General features: G+C 42.1%; 1 protein-coding gene and 1 long non-coding RNA gene across 3 annotated transcripts in view; one reads left to right on the plus strand and one right to left on the minus strand.

Annotated features, from left to right (window-relative positions):
• Positions 1–8,401: 8,401 nt before the first annotated feature.
• LOC136324863 (uncharacterized) lies at positions 8,402–16,765 on the minus strand. Its single transcript, XR_010729153.1, has 2 exons — positions 16,633–16,765; positions 8,402–11,951 (listed from the first exon to the last, which is right to left on the minus strand). It is a non-coding gene; the product is annotated as an uncharacterized lncRNA (long non-coding RNA).
• The window catches only part of ATP8A2 (ATPase phospholipid transporting 8A2), a 759,627-nt gene continuing 757,676 nt past the window's right edge, over positions 16,359–18,309 (plus strand). Inside the window, exon 1 of one of the 2 annotated variants that reach the window (XM_066258319.1) lies at positions 16,359–16,432. Coding sequence is in view for 1 of the 2 variants with exons in the window: in XM_066258318.1 (XP_066114415.1) it covers positions 16,783–16,822 (40 nt within the window). In the remaining variant the exon portion in view is untranslated. Of the gene's footprint in view, positions 16,433–16,645; positions 16,823–18,309 lie in introns of those variants that run through there. The other variant, XM_066258318.1, reaches the window with a different exon arrangement.

An 18,309-nucleotide genomic window follows, 5' to 3' on the forward strand; every position in this document is an offset into this window, starting at 1 on the left:
GGATTCAAGAATTGAGGAAGGGTGAAGGAGATTAGGTCAATGAGGAACTTCCAGTGGAGATTTAGGACCTGGGTCAAAGTTGTTTTTATTTTGAGTTTTATGGGCCTCCCTCTTGACACTTGTACCAATTCTACAGTTTTTTAATTTAAAATAGGTATTATGTATATCTGATACATACAAAAAGACAAAAGTATGTATAGATTATGTGGGACAATAATAAAATAAATACAGGTATAAGTCTGTAATAATAAGCATATAATATATTAACCAGAAAATAAGCATAAGTAAATATAATAACTATAATAATAAAATAAATATAAATTATGAGCAATAATAATAAACACTCATGAAATCACCATTTAACTTAGAAACCCAGAGCATGATTAATATTGTTAAAGCTACCTGTGCAGTCTATCTCTCTGGCTCTCCACGGAAGTCACCACCAATCTAAATTCTGTTCTTTTCTTTCAATCTTTCAAAAATAGTTCTTAACATATATGCATATTTCCCTAAACATTTAATTTTCTTGTTTTTGAGTGTTATAAAAATGATTAATTTATGTAGTCTGCACATTGTTTATTTGCACTTAGCATTGTATTTCCAAGATTGCCCCATGTTGTATCTAGGTGTATCTAGGTTCAAGCATTTTCATAATGGCATAAACATGCATTGTGTGAAGTTAACTATCCCTTACATCAGTTGTCCCCAACCTTTTTTGGGCACGGACTGGTTTAATGTCAGAAAATATTTTCACAGACTGGCCTTTAGGGTGGGATGGATAAATGTATTACGTGACCGAGACAAGTGTCAAGAGTGAGTCTTAGACGGATCTAACAGAGGGAATCTGGTCATTTTAAAAAAATAAAACATCGTTCAGACTTAAATATAAATAAAACAGAAATAATGTAAGTTATTTATTCTTTCTCTGTGGACCGGTACCAAATGGCCCATGGACCGGTACCAGTCTGCGACCCGGGGGTTGGGGACCACTGCCTTACATGATAGTGAACACTTTTAGTTTCTATATTGTTTTCTATTATGAACAAATGGTTGTCATGAACTTCTCTGAATGTTTCCTGACATACCACATAAGAAGTTCTTCTCTAGGACACCATTTTCAAATTGTGGGCCATGATCCATTAGTTTGACATGAAAACAAATTTAGTAGGGCTGTGCGGGGTGGGGGGAAGTTCAGGAAGAGACACAGTGGCATGCAGATCACTTTGAGCTAAATGCAACTTCTCTAGCTAGAATAGTGATTTTCGCACTTTTTCATTTCATGGCACACACAAACTAGTTACTAAAATTCTGCAGAACACCGTTAGTATTTTTTTGTTGATCTGACAAAAAATAGATATAAATTTGATTCATTTACACTAGATGGCTATTGTGTTGGCTGTTGTCACTTTTAGATTTGACAGTCTATGGGGAAAAAGGTCAGTATCCCTGACTAAATAGGTATTGCGTGTTTTAAAAATTCTTGTAGCACACCAGTGTGCCTCTTGAGGCACATCGGTAACAAATCACTGACCTAGAAGAACTTGAGTTAGAGACCTTGCCCATAATAAGCTATCATAACTTCTTTTGATAAGTCTATAGGGCAGGGCAAACTTTGTCTACTAAAGATTTGCTCTTTTTTTTATCTTGCAATGCCTCTATGAAGCCCCCAAGGTGCATCACCTTATCCCTAGCTCAGGATGTCTTATGTACCTCAATCCCTCTTTCTGTCTCTGAACCTCTCAGGCATGTGAGGTCTCTGATGCTCTCATGAATGCCAGTTGCTTATATGTTGTATGTACTAAATTTGGTTATTTTCTCTTACTAATTTCTACCATGTGTATTTAATTATTAGACAAGCCAAAATAATCTTGAGGGTAGAAGAAAGTTTGCTATTTCCTCCAAATGGCCAACAGCATCTACAAATTTAACCAGAACTAAAATGTTAGTAATCACAAGAATAGTGAAGAGAAAGGGAAAAAAAGGAGGGACTTTGTACATGGTCCCAAGGCCTTGTTGAAAATATGGAATTGTTCTTTTGTCCACATACGTAGAAATCCACAAGAAAGATGATATTGTAGATAACAAGAGAATATATCTGGCCCTGGCCGGATAGCTCAGTTGGCCAGAGCATTGTCCTAAAGAGCAGAGGTACCAGTTCAATTCCCTGGTCAGGATACATACAGGAATAGATCTATGTTCCTGCCTCTGTCTCTCTTCCCCTCCCTTTGACTCTCTTTAAAATCAATCAATAAAAAATGAAGAGAATATATATACTCTAAATGGAAGGCCAGACCTCACAAACATTACCATAACAAAGTTGGGAAGAATCTAGAATGTCAAATACCCTGCTTGGAATTTTTTGCATCAAAGAAGATATTTGCCAAGAGAATTAATGGTTGTTTGTGTGTGTTAGACACTCTAATGTACTGAAGGTGCTTCCTGATTAAAAAAAAAAAAAAAAAAAAAGAAAGAAAGAAAGAGAAAGAAAGAAAAATGTGAAAAAAAATGATTAGACTAATGAATGTCAAGAGAGGAAAATGCCTGGGTTCAACTGGAACACCAGCCTGTTCTACCTTAAAAACTCCCTGTATGAAGGTTCAAGGTATGAAATTTATGCTGGTGGAACTGACTCTATATAAATTCATGGCAAGGTTGGTAGAGAAGTAATAAAGACTTTTGTTTGAAAAAAATAGAAAAGATCAGGGCACACAACACATAGTGAGAGCAAGTATTGTTTTCTTAAACTAATTTCACTTGAGTGTTGCTGTACTGCTTTAAGATATAAACTATTACTGTGGTTGATAGTAAAAAAAAATTAAAGCCAGTCCTCTATAAAGTATTTACGTATGCAGATGTTCAAATTGTTTATCATGGGAGTTGTGTAAATTTACATTCCCACCAGCAGTGTTTGTGAGTCCTTGTTCTCCACCCTCATGCATTAGTAATGAGAAATTTTTTATTTTTTTATTTTTCCGAAGTTAGAAGCGGGGAGGCAGTCAGACAGACTCCTGCATGCGCCCAACCGGATCCACTCTGCATGCCCACCAGGGAGCGATACACTGCCCATCTGGGGTGTTGCTGGGTTGGTGTTGGAGCCATTCTAGTGCCTGAGGTGGAGGCCCAGGGAGCCGTCCTCAGTGCCTGGGCCAATTTGCTCCAATGGAGCCTTAGCTGAGGGAGGGGAAGAGAGAGACAGAGAAGAAGGAGAGAGGGAGGGGTGGAGAAGCCAATGGGCGCTTCTCCTGTGTGCCCTGGCCAGGAATCGAATCCCGGACTTTCACATGCTGGGTCGATGCTTTACTGCTGAGCCAACCTGTTGGGGCCAGTAATGAGAGATTTCTTAATTTTTGCCACTCTACCTGGTATTAAATGTTATCTCCTGGTGGTTATAATTTTTAGTTACTAAATAAGATTGAAAATATATTAATATATTTATGGGCCATTCATGTTTTTTTTTTTTTTTAAATGCTTGGCACTGATTAAATTTATTTTTTAAAACTTTTTTTTAAAGACTTTATTCATTATAAAGAGAAGAGAAGAGAACAGAGGGGGTGGGAAGGAGCAAGAAGCATCAACTCCCATATGTGCCTTGACCAGGCAAGCCCAGGGTTCCAAATTGGCAAACTCAGCATTCCAGCTTGATGCTTTGTCCAGTGTGCCACCACAGGCCAGGCATTTATTCATGTTTTCTTTTTAGTTAATAACTGTGATATCTTTTGCCCATTTATTGTATTGGATTATTTATCTTTTTCTTATTAACACAGAAATTCTAGCTGCTCATCCTTTGTTGGTTATATATGTTGCAAGTATTTAATTACAGTTTGTGGCTTGTCTTTTCCATCTATGTTGTCTTTTGATAAGCAGATGTTCTTAGTTTCTTTTTAAATTATCTTTTATTTTTCATTTATGTGAGAGAAGGAGAGATAGACAGACTCCCACATGTACCTTGACTAAGATCCACCCAGTGACTCCTGTCTGGGGCTGATGCTCTGCCCATATGGGGCCATGCTCACAACCAAGCTATTTTTAGCACCTGAAGTGGAGACTCTATAGAACCTTCCTCAGCGCTCAGGGCCAATGCACTCAAATCAATCGAGCCATGACTGCAGGAGGGGAAGAGAAAGAGGGAAGGGAGAGGGGGAGAAGAAGAGAAGCAGATGGTCGCTTCTCCTGTGTGCCCTGACCGGGAATTGAACCTGGGACTCTCACATGCTAGGTTGATGCTATACCATTCAGCCAACCACCCAGGGCCTAGTGGATAGGCATTCTTTATGTCTGTGTTCTTAATTACTTTCCAGAAAGCATCACACAATGGGAATGAGGAAGGCCAATCATATGTAGGATACAAGACTAGGGATTTTGTTTTTTGTGATAGGACCTAACATCATGGCCAGTATACCAACTGATGCCCACAAACACATTTTATCTTTGAAGTCAAAATGTGTTGAGAAACACTTCAAGAAGTTTTGCTGTTGCATCATTTTTATGTTGACACCATTCATCTCCACAGGGCATTTTTTTTATAACAATATGTTCCAAATAAATTTGATGACAAAGGTGGGAAGAGTTGCAGATAGGATGAAAGGATTGTATCAATCAGTAATATTTTGGTTGCAACTGATACAAACCTAAATAGCATTAGCTTCTAGGAATGGCTAGGAGGAAGTTTAGTTTCCTGTCCCTACTAATCTTCATAATCCTGCCAAAAATCTATAAGTAAAGGCAGTGTTTGCAGTTTCAAGATTTGTTCGTTCACTCTTTTCTTCTCTAAGTCTTTGCTATGTAGTAATTCTAGGGTTGCACATTGTCTTAAGTACAAAGGGAATTGTTTCCACCATGTTCAATGAAGGGCCTGGGCTTCAGAAAATGCTGGATTGATCAGAGCAAATGATATTATCTGAAAATTAATTTCAGTCTTGCCTACCTAGTCAGGGTTTCTCCATAGTGCCAAGAGGGCTTCTAAAAACCCCAAATTTACATCCTTCTTGTTAGGCCAGCTAGTGATGCAGGTTGTGAAAGAATTCACAAAGAGTTGAAATGCTGAAGCAGATGAATTTATTGGCTATGCAAGAAGAAATCCGAGAAAAAGGGACCTTGGAGACAGGTTTGGGGGGTTGGCCCAGGGTGAGCTGCCGCTGCCCACTGCTCCCCTGGTTGCAAGTCTCATGGGTTCCTTAGAGTTTAGGAGAAAAACGGGCAAGGAAAACGCACCTGGGGGGGGGGGGGAGGAAGAGGAAGAGAGGGAAGGGAAAGGCGCAGGTGTGCGTCCGGAAGGGAGAGCACCACTGGATTCTATCCTAAGGTCTTTTAAAGTCAGGGTGGGGGGGTGTTTAGGGGAGGTCCCAGGAGAGAATCTCAGTAGCATATTCATCAGCTCTCATGGTGTGCCCTTTAAAGGTCGTGATCTCCACCAATAGTCAGTGCCAGAGCAGGGGGCCATTAGTCAATGCAGCTAGTCCTCAGGTCAGCTGTGGCACCACTTATCTAGTTTTGCTGCTTTTCTGGGCCTGGATGTTATCTCTGGGGGGCTAATGCTTAAACTGTATTCTCTGGCTTCCTTGTTTCTTCTCTAAGGGGGTCTAAAACCCCATATGAGCTATATGCCAGGGGAGAAAAGGTCAGGGGAGGGTACAAATCCCCTGACCAGTAATATGAAATTAGAGGGTCTATGACCAGCTAAGGGAGGAAAGGTCACTCTGAGGGGAGAGGTCCTTGTTTTGCTAGTTTGCCCATCGCTAGGCACCCGGGCCTTTCCTCCATGGTGGCCTCCTGTGCCTGGCCTGTAGTCCTTGCTCTGCTCACGTCTGTCTTAACTGCCTACCGCACTCAGTATCTCTTTATTTCTGTAAAACAAACTTAAAACTTTGTCAGGAAACTAGGTTAAGGGGTGAACGATAGGTATTTGGTCTTTTTACTTCTTATAGCTCAAGATCCTCTGTCTTCAACTGTATCTCTCTCTGTAAAACCCTCTGGATTTTCCCGCTCAGATCTGGTTTTTCCTTTTCACCTGGAGATAAAGCATGGTTTCCAGGAAAACTTAGTCTGATTGGTCAGCATGGTTTTATGGTCACTCCAGTAGTAGGGGAGGTGGAGCTATGATGGTATTGTTCTCTCTCTCCCTCCAAATCACTTGCAGTTGGGAGAACAGTTCATAAAATATGACAAAGCAACAGATGACTATCTGCTAGAATTTAGTACCTTTGTTAGTCTTTGGTCAGCAGATATGAAAGAAAATATAGACGCTTGATTAAAGTCTTTCGGTCTGTTTACGTAAAAGTATGCTTTTTGGTTTGTGCTATTATAACTGTCTAGAAATCCTTTCTTTTTCCTTTACTTCTACTTCTCTGTTGAAAGATGTAGGTGAATACAATAATTATGAGCGTGGCCACTAGGCAGACTGACAAAAGCTCACAGTCTGGCTCCATTTACGACCTGCCTATGTGATCTTGGGCAAATCATTGAACTTCTCTAACTTTGAGTTTTCTCATTCACACAACAGAGCTAGTGGCTTATCTCCCTGCATTGTTTGGAAAGTTAAATGAGAATAGGCAAGAAAAGCATTTAGCTTATTGCCTGACAGAGTGTAAGCACTTAAAAATGTTAGTCATTATTACTGTTATTATAAAACTAGTGCATCTGCTTTTAGACTTGTTGATTTGTCCTCAAGTTGCTCTGTTGGCTGCTGAATTTCCCAATACTCTGCAGCTGAGTTGCATTTCCTGAAGAGGGTCTTTGCTCAGTTGTTATGACATTCCTTCTGTTCCCCATGTTCAACTTGGCAACCAATAAATACTTGCTTTGATCACTTTCTAATATCCATGCTTTGCACATGTTCAAACAAGTGCAATTAAAGCAAAAACTCTGGGCTGATGGACTCACAATATTCCTACAATTCATTTAAGAAGGCACTTTTTCTTGTTGTATTGTAAAAATTTTTGAAAGATACCAAGAACCATAAGAAGGAAATAAAAATCACCATGCACAGATAATTACAGTTAACATTTTAGTGCTTCTCTGTCTAGATATGGGCATATAATTTATATATTTATGTTAAAAATAGATCACATTCTATATATAATTTTGTATTTCTCCTTTGTTCATTTAACATTATATTTTAAATAGTTTCTCAAACCATTAGATAGCCTTCAAAATTTTTATTTTTAAATACAATCATTTTTTAAGAAACATTTAGCTTATTTGTTCCTTCTCTCATCATTGGGCTTTTCATATGTTTGCTATTATAAATGACATTATTATGAGTAACCTAATGGAAACATTCCCTTCCTTTATTAGTATTTTGAAAGTTAAGGTATAAGTCTTAATTGTATAGTTTGATAAGTTTTGAAAAATGCACACATCCCATATCTACTTCTTTTTTTTTTTTTTTTTTTACAGAGACAGAGAGAGAGTCAGAGTAGGGATAGACAGGGACAGACAGACAGGAACAGAGAGATGAGAAGCATCAATCATTAGTTTTTCGTTGCGCATTGCAACACCTTAGTTGTTCATTGATTGCTTTCTCATATGTGCCTTGACCATGGGCCTTCAGCGGACCGAGTAACCCCTTGCTTGAGCCAGAGACCTTGGGTCCAAGCTGGTGAATTTTTGCTCAAACCAGATGAGCCCACGCTCAAGCTGGCGACCTCGGGGTCTCGAACCTGGGTCTTCCGCATCCCAGTCCAACGCTCTGTCCACTGTGCCACCACCTGGTCAGGCTCATATCTACTTCTTTATTTAAAAAAAACAGAACTTTTTTTTATCACCCCAGGATGTTTCCTTTAGTCCCTTCTCTACAAATCTCTACAATCTGACCCCGAGGGTTTTTTTGTCTTTCTTATACTTTATTTGAATGGAGTTTTTAAAACTTCCCGCAGACAATTTACAGATCAATGTACTAGAACGGGTACGGGTAGGCTTTAATTCAGTGATTCATGGATTGGATAGCATCTAATCTAGCAGGTAGGAGGGAGCTCCAAAGAGCTGTTCAAGGCAAGAGATTTTTTTAAAATTGGGATATAATTGACATAACGTTAGTTTCAGATGGATGACATATGATTTGATATCTGTATGTATTGCAAAATGATCACCATAAGTCCAATTAACATCCATTACCACGTATAGTTATAATTTTTTTGCTTGTGATATGAACTTTCAAGATGTACTCCCATAGCAGCTTTCAAATATGTGATACAGTGTTATAAACTATAGCCATCATGCTGTATATTACATCCCCCAAATTTATTTTATAACTGGAAGTTTGTACCTTTTGACCCCTTCATCTATGTCACATACCCCCACCCCTACTCCCCAAGTCTCTGGCCATCACCAATCTGTTCTCTGTATCTGTGAGTTCAGTTTATTTTAGATTCCACATATAAGTGAGATCATATAGTCTTTCTCCATTTCACTTATTTCTTTTTTTTTAATTAAGCGAGAGGCAAGGAGGCAGAAAGACATGTGCCCCAACTGGGATCCACCTATCGAGCCCCATACTGGGAGATGCTTTGCGCATATGGGGCCACTTCCCTGTTGTTCAGCAACTGAGTTATTTTAGTGCCTGAGGTGAGGCCATGAAGCCATCCTCAGTGCTTAGGGCCAACGTGCTCGAACCAATTGAGCCATGGCTGCAGGAAGGGAAGAAAGAGAGAGAGAAGGGGGAGAGGGAGGGGAGGAGAAACAGATGGTCACTTCTCCCGTGTGCCCTGACTGGGAATCGCACTTGGGACTTCCACACGCCAGGCCAACATTCTACCACTGAGCCAACAAACCAGGGACTTGTTTAACTTATTTCAGTTAACACAATACCATCAAGGTCCATCCATGTTGTTCCAAATGTCAAGATTCCATTCTTTGTTATAGCTGAGTAGTATTCCACTGTATGTATGTACTGCACTTTCTGTATCTATTCATTTCTTGATGGATACTTTGGTTGCTTTCATGTTCTGGCTATTGTAAATAATGCTGCAATGAACATGGAGATGAAGATATTTTTTCAAGTTAGTGTGTTCATTTTCTTCAAATAAATACCCAGAAGTGGAACTGCTGGATCATACAGTAGTCCTATTTTAAAATTTTGAGGGCCCCCTATACTGTTTTTTATAGTGGCTGAATCAGTTTACATTCTCACTTAATGGTGTAGAACATCCTTTTCTCCACATCCTCATCAACATTTATTTCTTAATTTTTTGATAATAGTCATTCTAGCATGTATGATATAACTCATTGTGGTTTTGGTTTGCATTTCTCTTCTGATTAGTGACATTGAGCATCTTGCAAGAAATAGGCCAAAGTGAGCAGAAATACAAAAGTTATACTGGGCATTTGCTGATAGGTTAAAGCATGGTTACTTCCCTTATATGGAGCAAAGGGAAGATTTGGAGCTGGGTCAGGTAATTTTTGATGGATACACACAAGTGCTGAATGGTTGACCTAGGCTTCCTTTTCTGGGACAGCCAAGAACACAAAGCATAGTGTAGTAACTTAGTTAAGTTCTGGTTTGCTGATGTGGGGCTTAGCATGAGAGACTCCACCTTGGGCCTAATCTGGTTACTTTAACAGAATCATTCTGTATCTCCCTTTCTCTGTCCTACTTTCACTCAGCATACTTGATAATTTATTCCTTTTTATTGATGAGATATAGCCCATTATATGAATATACTGCAATATATATATATATATATATTTTTTTTTTTTTTTAAGTGAGAGGAGGGGAGATAGTGAGATAGACTCTTGCATGCTCCCCAACTGTGATCCACCTAGCACTCTGCCCTGGTCTGGGCTCAATTCTTGAATCAATTGAGCTGTTTAGCACCTGAGGTTGTTGCTCTCTGACCAGATGAGCTATATTTAGTGCCTGAGGCTAATGTTCGAACCAGTTGAGCCACTGGCTGTGAGACGGGAAGAGGGAGAGAAGGGGGAGAGAGAAGGGGAGAGAAGCAGATGGCCACTTCTTTTGTGTGCCCTGACCAGGGAGCAAACCTAGGACATCCATAGGCTGAGCCAATGCTCCATCCACACTGAGCCAATGGGCCAGCACCACTATTAATATGTTATATACAGGTATATATATGTTAATATATATATATATTAGCGAGAGAGACAGACAAGAAGAGAGAGATGAGAAGCATTAACTTGCAGTTGCTGCATTTAGTTGTTCATTGATTGCTTTCTCATATGTGCCTTGACTGAGGGGGTCAAGCTGAGCCAGTGACCCCCCTTGCTCAAACCAGTGCCCTTGGGCTCAAAACAGCAACCTTAGGCTTCAAGTCAGAACCCTTTGGGCTCAAGCCAGTGAAAATGGGGTCATGTCTATGATAACATGCTCAAGCTGGTGACCCTGCACTCAAGTTGGTGAGCCCACACTCAAGCTGGATGAGCCTATGCTCAAATTAGTGACCTCAGGATCCTCAGCATCCCAGAGTTGAAGCTCTATCCACTGTGCCACCACTTGATCAGGCACTATTAATATTTTAATGTCTTTTTATAAATATGTGTTCATTTCTCTTCAGTAAATACCTAGAATTGGAATTTATAATTTATAGGGAAGGTGTAAATCTAACTTTATGAGACTCTACCTGTTTACACTCCTACTAGCAACACATGAATTATTCTACATCCTCTATTTGGAGTTGTTAATCTTTATTTCAACATCCTGGTGGGTGTACGGTGGAATGTCATTGTGTTTTAATTCACATTTTCCTGATGATTAACAAATTAGATTTGTCTTTTTAGTATTACACTGTAAGAGTTACTTATACATCCTAGATACAAATTCTTTGTCAGATGTATGCACTGTAAAAGTCTCCACCCAGTCTGTGGCTTGCCTATTTATTTTCTTGGTAGTATTTTCTGATGAGCAGAAGCTTTATTTTTGATTATGTTCACTTTATAAGTTTTCCCCTTATGGTTAGTGCTTTCTATGTCCTGTGTAAGAGGTATTTTTAGAACCATGTTTTCTACAAGCTTTATAAGTTTACTTTTTTTTACATATAAGTCCTTGATCCATTTAGAGTTAATTATTGTATATGGTTAAGGGGCCAAGGCTTATTTTTTTCCATATAAACATCAAGTTTTTACAGCACTATTTATTGAAAAGACTATATTATATGCCTGTCCAGTGGTGGTGCAATGAATAAAGCGTTGAGCTGGAATGCTGAGGTTGCCGGTTTGAAACTCTGGGCTTGCCTGGTCAAGGCATATACAAGAAGCAACTATGAGTCGATACTTCTCACTCCTCTTCCCCCACCTTTCTTTCTCTCTCTCTCATCTCTAAAAAAAAATCAATAAATGAAAAGACTATTTTCAGGATGTGACCACAGTAGCTGAGGAAGAGGGGAGAAAGAAGGGGAAGAGTGATCTGAGGAAGAAGGGAATGGGGAGAAAGAGAAGGGGAGGGAGAGGAGGAGGGGGAGGGAAAGAGAAAGGAAGGAGAAAGATGCTAACACTCCAGCAGGTCCTAAGACAGAAGAAGGGGACAGGAACCAAAGAATTTAGGTGGGAAAGGAGTCAAAACCTTCAACTGAGGACTTGGGGTATCAGAAGGAAGGGGAATACATTAAACACAGTCTTTGGATTGAACAGCAGTGAGAGTCACTTTAAAGTGAAAATAATAACACATCTCAAGAAACTCAAAGAATCATACTGCCAGAGTCGGAATTCCAATGAATTCTCTCCAGCTTCCCTTTGAAGGTCAGAGAATTGCTGATAATCACTGGGCACGAGGGTTTCCTCTATCCCTGTTTCTTCAGAGATTGACCTGAAGCAGGGCTGCAACATTGTCTTAGCTGTGGTGGTCAAGGAGACTCAAAACAGAGAACTTTGTCTCATAGGTGTCTTCTGGGTCACTCCACGACCCCGTGAGCATTTTCTTCTCTCTTCTTCTTGCACACCTTAGACTTGTCTGTCTTGGTTCTTTTCTTTCTCTTGGTGTTGTCCATCAATTCCATCTCTTCCTAAAGGTGAACATACAATATAAGTAAAGGGACAATGATACATGTAGGAAATGAAAAAAAATCAAAGAAAGATTATGTTGATCATGACAGAATGGCTTTGAATGGAATTAGTGTGAGTTCCAGATGAAGCAGAAGAGCAAGTCTTAGAGTGTGGAGCTGGTGGGGAGAGCCACGATCTCCCCCCCTTTTTAATGCTAAACCACGGTCTACAGAGCCAGATCAGAGTGAAGGAGTTTTCACCTTTGATAGACTGCTGTTGCCAAGATTAAGTAGTTTAAATCAAAGACAACTTTATTCACTGTTGCGTTGTTTGCTAACCTTGAGGAGACCTTAAGCAGATGACTGCAGCCAGGTCAGTCTTTGCCTTTCCCTGTGGCTGGGACTAGATTGGACGTCCTTCTAAGAAAGGACGGCAGAGCAGGGCCATGGCTACCCACTCAGTACCTGTGATGTTGTGGCGTAATAAGAAATACACATTTGTTGTTCCATCTTCAGTTCCTGGCACAAAGCCCCTAAAACCCTTGTAATTTCTGAGTCTAAAAGGAGTATGCTTTGTTATTCATAACAGGCTCCTTTCAGTATCTGAGATTACCTTAATGAGGTAACTTTTGGAAAGCCCTTATAGAGGGGAAACAGGTTGCCAGGGGAGCCAACCAGGAGATTAGAAGTTTGGACCTTTGAGCCCCACTAATCCAACATCAAAGAGGCAGAGCAGGACTGGAATTTAATCAGCACTTGCTGATGATGTAATCAACTGTACCTGTGTAATAAAGACTCCTTAAAAATCCAAACCAAAGGAGTTTAGAGAGCTTCCATGTTGGTGAACATAGTCATATACTTGGAAGGGTGGCACACCCCAAACTCTACAGGGACAGATGCCCCTGCGGTTGGAACTTTTCTGGACTTTACCTTATGTATTTTTCTTCATCTGGCTATTCATTTGTGTCCTTTATCATTAACTTTGTAATAAATCAGTAATAGTAAAAAAAACCCAAAACACTATACTTTTCCTATTGAATTACTCCATTGCTTTTATCAAAAGTATTTAACCATATGTGCATGAATCTATTTCTGGATTCTCTGTTTCAATGATCTGTTTGTATGCCTATACCACATTGTCTTGAATAGTATTACTACTGTAGTAAAACTTGAGATCTGGCCCTGGCCAGTTGGCTCAGTGGTAGAGTATCAGCCTGGCGTGCAGGAGTCCCAGGTTCGATTCCTGGCCAGGGCACAAAGGAGAGGTGCCCATCTGCTTCTCCACCCCACCCCACTCCTCCTTCCTCTCTGTCTCTCCCCCTCCTGCGGCCGAGGCTCCATTGGAGCAAGGTTGGCCCGGGCGCTGAGGATGGCTCTGTGGCCTCTGCCTCAGATGCTAGAATGGCACTGGTTGCAGTGGAGCAGTGCCCCAGATGGGCAGAGCATCACACCCTGGTGGGCGTGCTGGGTAGATCCCAGTCAGGTGCATGCGGGAGTCTGTCTGACTGCCTCCTCCTTTCCAACTTCAGAAAAATACAAAAAAAAAACAAAACCCCAATATAAAACAAACAAAAAAAAACAACAAAAAAACTTGAGATCTGGTAAATACTCCAATTTTGTTCTGTGGGAGCCCAAATACTTTGCTTTTAGCATGAAGGTTTTTCACATCTTTCATTAATTCCCCATACATATTGTATGCTTTTGGTGCAATTATAATTTATTGAAATCAAAACTGCTAATTGCTAGTTCTGGTGGACTATATTTCCAGGCATGGCTGCAACAGTGTTTCCAATCCTCATGTTCTTCCAGAATTTTGCCATGTTACCATCAAGTAATGGAGTCTATTTCCTGTCCCCTTGGACTGACTGGACCTTTGTGACTGCCTTAACAAACAGGATGTGATGGAAGTGACACTACATGATTTCCAAGACCAGGTAGAAGGTGACATAGCCTCCACTTGGCTCTCTCTCCTGCAGGGACCCTTTGAATCTAACAAACATCTTGTGAGGAAGCCCAGGATACCTACAGGGTCCATGTGTTAGATGTACAAGATGACAGCCCCTGCTAAAATTCCAGGTGTAGCCAGCATCACATTCCAGGCATAAATGTTAGTAAATGAATGAATAATTGTGGGGGATGGGTGGGAAGTGATAGGTCATTAGGAAGATTTATATTGACAGTTCTACTGACCATTTCTTCTATGTCCATTTGGGACACTGCTGCCTAAAAACAATGTGTAAGAATGAGGCGAATTTGAACACATGTTAAGAGAGTCATCAAAATGAATTTACAAAGTGTTGAATAAGACCACCATAGAAGAATAATGATTTCCATGAAATGAGCTTTCTCCCTGCATCCTTTAGCCACTACTGTCAGAGATGCTTTTTAGTTTGTATATAACAGGGAAAGAGGTAAGGGACCCTCTGAAGAAAGCCTGAAAGAAAATGGTCTGGGGACAGAGGGAAATGAAAGGGATTAGGGCTTAGTGGCTTCCACTGTTTCTATATTGTTTTTTTTCCCCTAAACTGGAAAGTATGTACATGGATGATAGCCATATACTTATCCATATGTTTTTACATGCCCTATATATGTCACTTCCTTTGAAGAATGTTTACATATGTATAGACATGTATTCATATGTAAAAGAGAATGTATGGATATTTCAAAAAGGAAATGGGGTTTTAGCTGAGGAAAAGAAGTGTTTAAGAAATGGCTTAAAATCTTCAGTTGTATGAACAAACTTCTTGAAAAGGGTGCAAGCTGGTTGTGCTATAGAACCATGATGACTAAGAAAGAATGAATTTCAATTAAAATAGAGAAATTGAAGATGGTTATAGGAAGAACTGCTTGAAAACCCTACTTCCTGAACACTGAAGTGTGGGTCAAGAGAAGTTGTGCAGGTCTCTTTCCTTGGTAATCTTGGGAGACAAGTAGAGTACGCTTTTTTGCGGTCCCAGCACTGGGGGGCATAGGTCCTCTCTCTGGGAAACTGTGTCTGGGCTGATCTCATTGCCTAGGGAAAGGGGCACACAGGATGGTAAGAGTGGATGGAGACAGTTGGCTTTCAGGGAAAGAAAACCTGAACCCCTTGTTTGCCTCCATGTCCTCCATAAGGAAGAAAAGGGCTGCTCTGACTTAGCTCAACCATACGCATCATGACAGGGTACAATAAATCAGGGTAGCACACTGCATCAGTCTGTGGCGGCAGGCGAATGTTCTATATTTAACATATTTGACTTCTTTCTTAAAAATTAAAGATAACATCTACTTTTTCTGTTCCCATCCAGTTATGGAAAACAATTTTTCTTAAAATTTACCTTAAACTTGGGGTTTCACTCAAATCCCTTTCAGATATGCTTAGGTCCTCAAGGGATTATTATCAGTAAGAAAATTTACTGACTCATTAGTGATGAAGTTTTCGAAAAACTCATAGCTGTTTTTCACCCTAAGCAGCTATGAAGTTCACTGAGAAAACATCTCCCACCCGGGAGTTCAGCTCAACCATTCAGAAGATTTTTTTCTTTCTCAACTCCCTGCTAAAGACTCTTCTCTTATCGGAAACATCTTTTTTTTAAGGGCCCAGAATATATAGGCAGGGAATCCTACTTGAAGCTAAGATTGCCAGCCTACAGTTCCCAAAGCAAGTTCTCCCTCCTGCTTCGGCCTAAGGAAACCCTCACTAGACTGCCTTCCCTAGACTGCCTTCCCGGTGCCAGTGCCCTCTGGGCTCTGGTTTCCTCAGGACCTGAAGTTTATGTGAAATGAGGCGTAATGATCACAGTGGTAAATTGCAGGGTCAGACTCATACCTGAACCTTTTTTAAAAAAAACTCTGAGGTCAGAATTTCTTCAGAGATTAAAAAGATTGAGGTGTCCCCCCTCCCCACCCGGAACTGTGCTCAGAAGGAGAAGCACAGTTTGAACATTAACTGACAAGTAAAAACAAAAATAGATCAGGTGACCTTGGACAAGTCACCTCACCTTTCAATGATTTTGTTTCTATGGAATAAGGTGTGAGTGTATGTGTATGTACATGTGTTAGTGTGTATTAAGAGCTTCCTAGGATATTTTTTACAATGTTAGCATGCCACTAGCACACATCTTAGGCAGGCTGTTGGGGCTGGGAGTGAGGAGTCTCTGGACCTCAGCCTTTTCTGAGTTCCAGGCCATATATCAGACACCTGAGAAATAATATTCCTGTGAAGAACCAAAACAAATCCCACCAAACTAGACACGGAAGAACAGAACCTTGTTAAAAGAAGGAAGTTGTGAGTTCTGTACTTTTATCTATAGGAGACACTTGTGCCCCATGACAAGTGACAAGCAGGTAAAATAGGCACCACAGACAGGCATAGATATAAGACGGTAACTCTAGGGGAGCCCACTCTCCTACACCGCCCATCCATACCTTCAATCCCAACAATTCCACCCCACCTGCTTCTCCACCGCTTAAAGCCCTTAGTCTTGAGAAACATCTCAGATTTTTCCTGAGCAACGTTGCAGGTAATTTCCAACCCCGCTCCTTCCACCCCAACTGGTGCCCTGAGGAGGCCGGACCATCCCCAGCCACACCCGGCCCGCAGCGGCAGCGGGGCGAGCGCGAGCACCGCCGCATTGGGCTGCAGCGGCGGCACCCACGCGCAGTCCGGCGGCCGCGGCCCCGGCGCCTGCGCTCCCAACTGCTCCCACAGCACGGCCGTTACCGCAGTGCGCCCGGCACGCGTCGGTCAGCGATCCTCGGGTCGCCGGCCCTGCGCCCGACCAAGCTGCGCGCTGCCTCCGCTGCTCGCGCGGTGCAGCGCCGCCTCTGCGGAGAGGTGTCCAACGGCTCCCGCCTGGACAAAGCCCTGAACATGTCCGTGCCGGGAAGATCCAGGATTCGCGCCTCCGTTGGTGAGAGGGGAGGGTGGGCTGGGCGGGCTTGGGTTAGGTGACACCACCCCCCGTCTGGCCTCCCCCGCAGTTGGGTCCTTGAGTCCCAGGACCCGCCCGAGCGCAGTGCCGCCACTACACTGCGGAGCCTGAAATGCCCAATGGCCGGCGGGGTGGGAGGTGGTGACCCGGTGGGCGCCTAGTACAGGTGCGCGGGTGCCCGCCTGCCCCTGCGCGGGAGGCGGCGGCTGGTGGCCGCGACCCAGGAAGCAGTACGCGGACGGCCGCGCCCGGCTGTCCCCCGGGGTGGCGCGCACTGTGGGAGGGCGCGGAAACCATCTCGCCTTTCCCTTTGGTGTGCAGTGTTTGCCGCAGAACTCAAAGGGAGCCAGGAAGGTCACACGAACGTTTGTAGCACCCGGGGCTCTGGGGCCTCCGCGAGCCCACCGCGGCACAGCACGCACCCCACACCCTGCGGCTGGCCGCCGCGGGTTCCTAAACCACGCGGTGCTCCAGACAGCATCTCCCACCGCTCGCATCTGGATTTTGTTCTTCTTCTTCTTTCTTTCTTTCTTTTTTTTTTTTTTTTTTACATATTTAGAAACCGAAGTCTTGTTGAGTTGAATGCTATGTGATCATGATACAGGACGCGTTCTCCAGACCTTTGAGCTTCAAAAACCATTAGATTTCTTACCCTTTCAGGACTCTCGCAAAGTTAGTAGGTAGATGTTTGATGTGAGAAGGAAAGTACAAGGTTTGCAGTTTGGAGCTGGGATCACTTGTGTTTTTCATTATCCTTATTTGGAGAAAACAGGAGTATAAAGACCAGTAACTTTATTTTTGTGGCTGGGTACTGTGAGAGGGAAACGGCTTATCAGGTAATTTAGGGCAGAGTGTTTCTTAAATTTGAGTCACGTAAGGTCACCTTCAAATTCATTAAGAGGAAACTCCCAGTGTAAAAGGATCACGGGCCTGATGCTTTGAGACTGGACTAGGGAGCAAGGGCTGAGCCCAGTGGGACGGGGCAGCAGTAATCCAGGTGCCAGATGGTTCCTGTGGCTGTGCTAAGGAGGAAGAAGGGGGAGTGTGCACGTCGCCATATGTTTGAAAGTAGAGCCAACAGCATTTGCTCGTGACTTGGATGTGAGGCTTAAATAAAAGAGGAGAATCTAAGTTAGAACAGAGGTTTTTGGTCTGAAAACTGGAAGAGTGTACCATTTCCCAGGATGGGGAAGGCAGCAGAGAGAACAGGGTTCTCTTTTGCGGAGAGAGGAGGGTAGTCGTCAGGAAATTGGTTTTGAAGACATGGAGTACATACTAGAGAACCAGATGAAGGTGTGTGGTAGAGAATTGCATTTATAAGCCTAGCGTTCAGGGGACTGTTGTTCTAGACCCAAGAGATAAATTCAGGAGTCTTCAGCAGCATGGCTCCATGGGGGTGTGACGGTGCAGTTGCACAGGGCCAGGCTGCTGTAAGATGCCCATAATTTGCTTTAATGATTGGCTGT

Source organism: Saccopteryx bilineata, chromosome 2, assembly GCF_036850765.1.
Source record: "Saccopteryx bilineata isolate mSacBil1 chromosome 2, mSacBil1_pri_phased_curated, whole genome shotgun sequence".
NCBI classification, from domain to species: Eukaryota; Metazoa; Chordata; class Mammalia; order Chiroptera; family Emballonuridae; genus Saccopteryx; species Saccopteryx bilineata.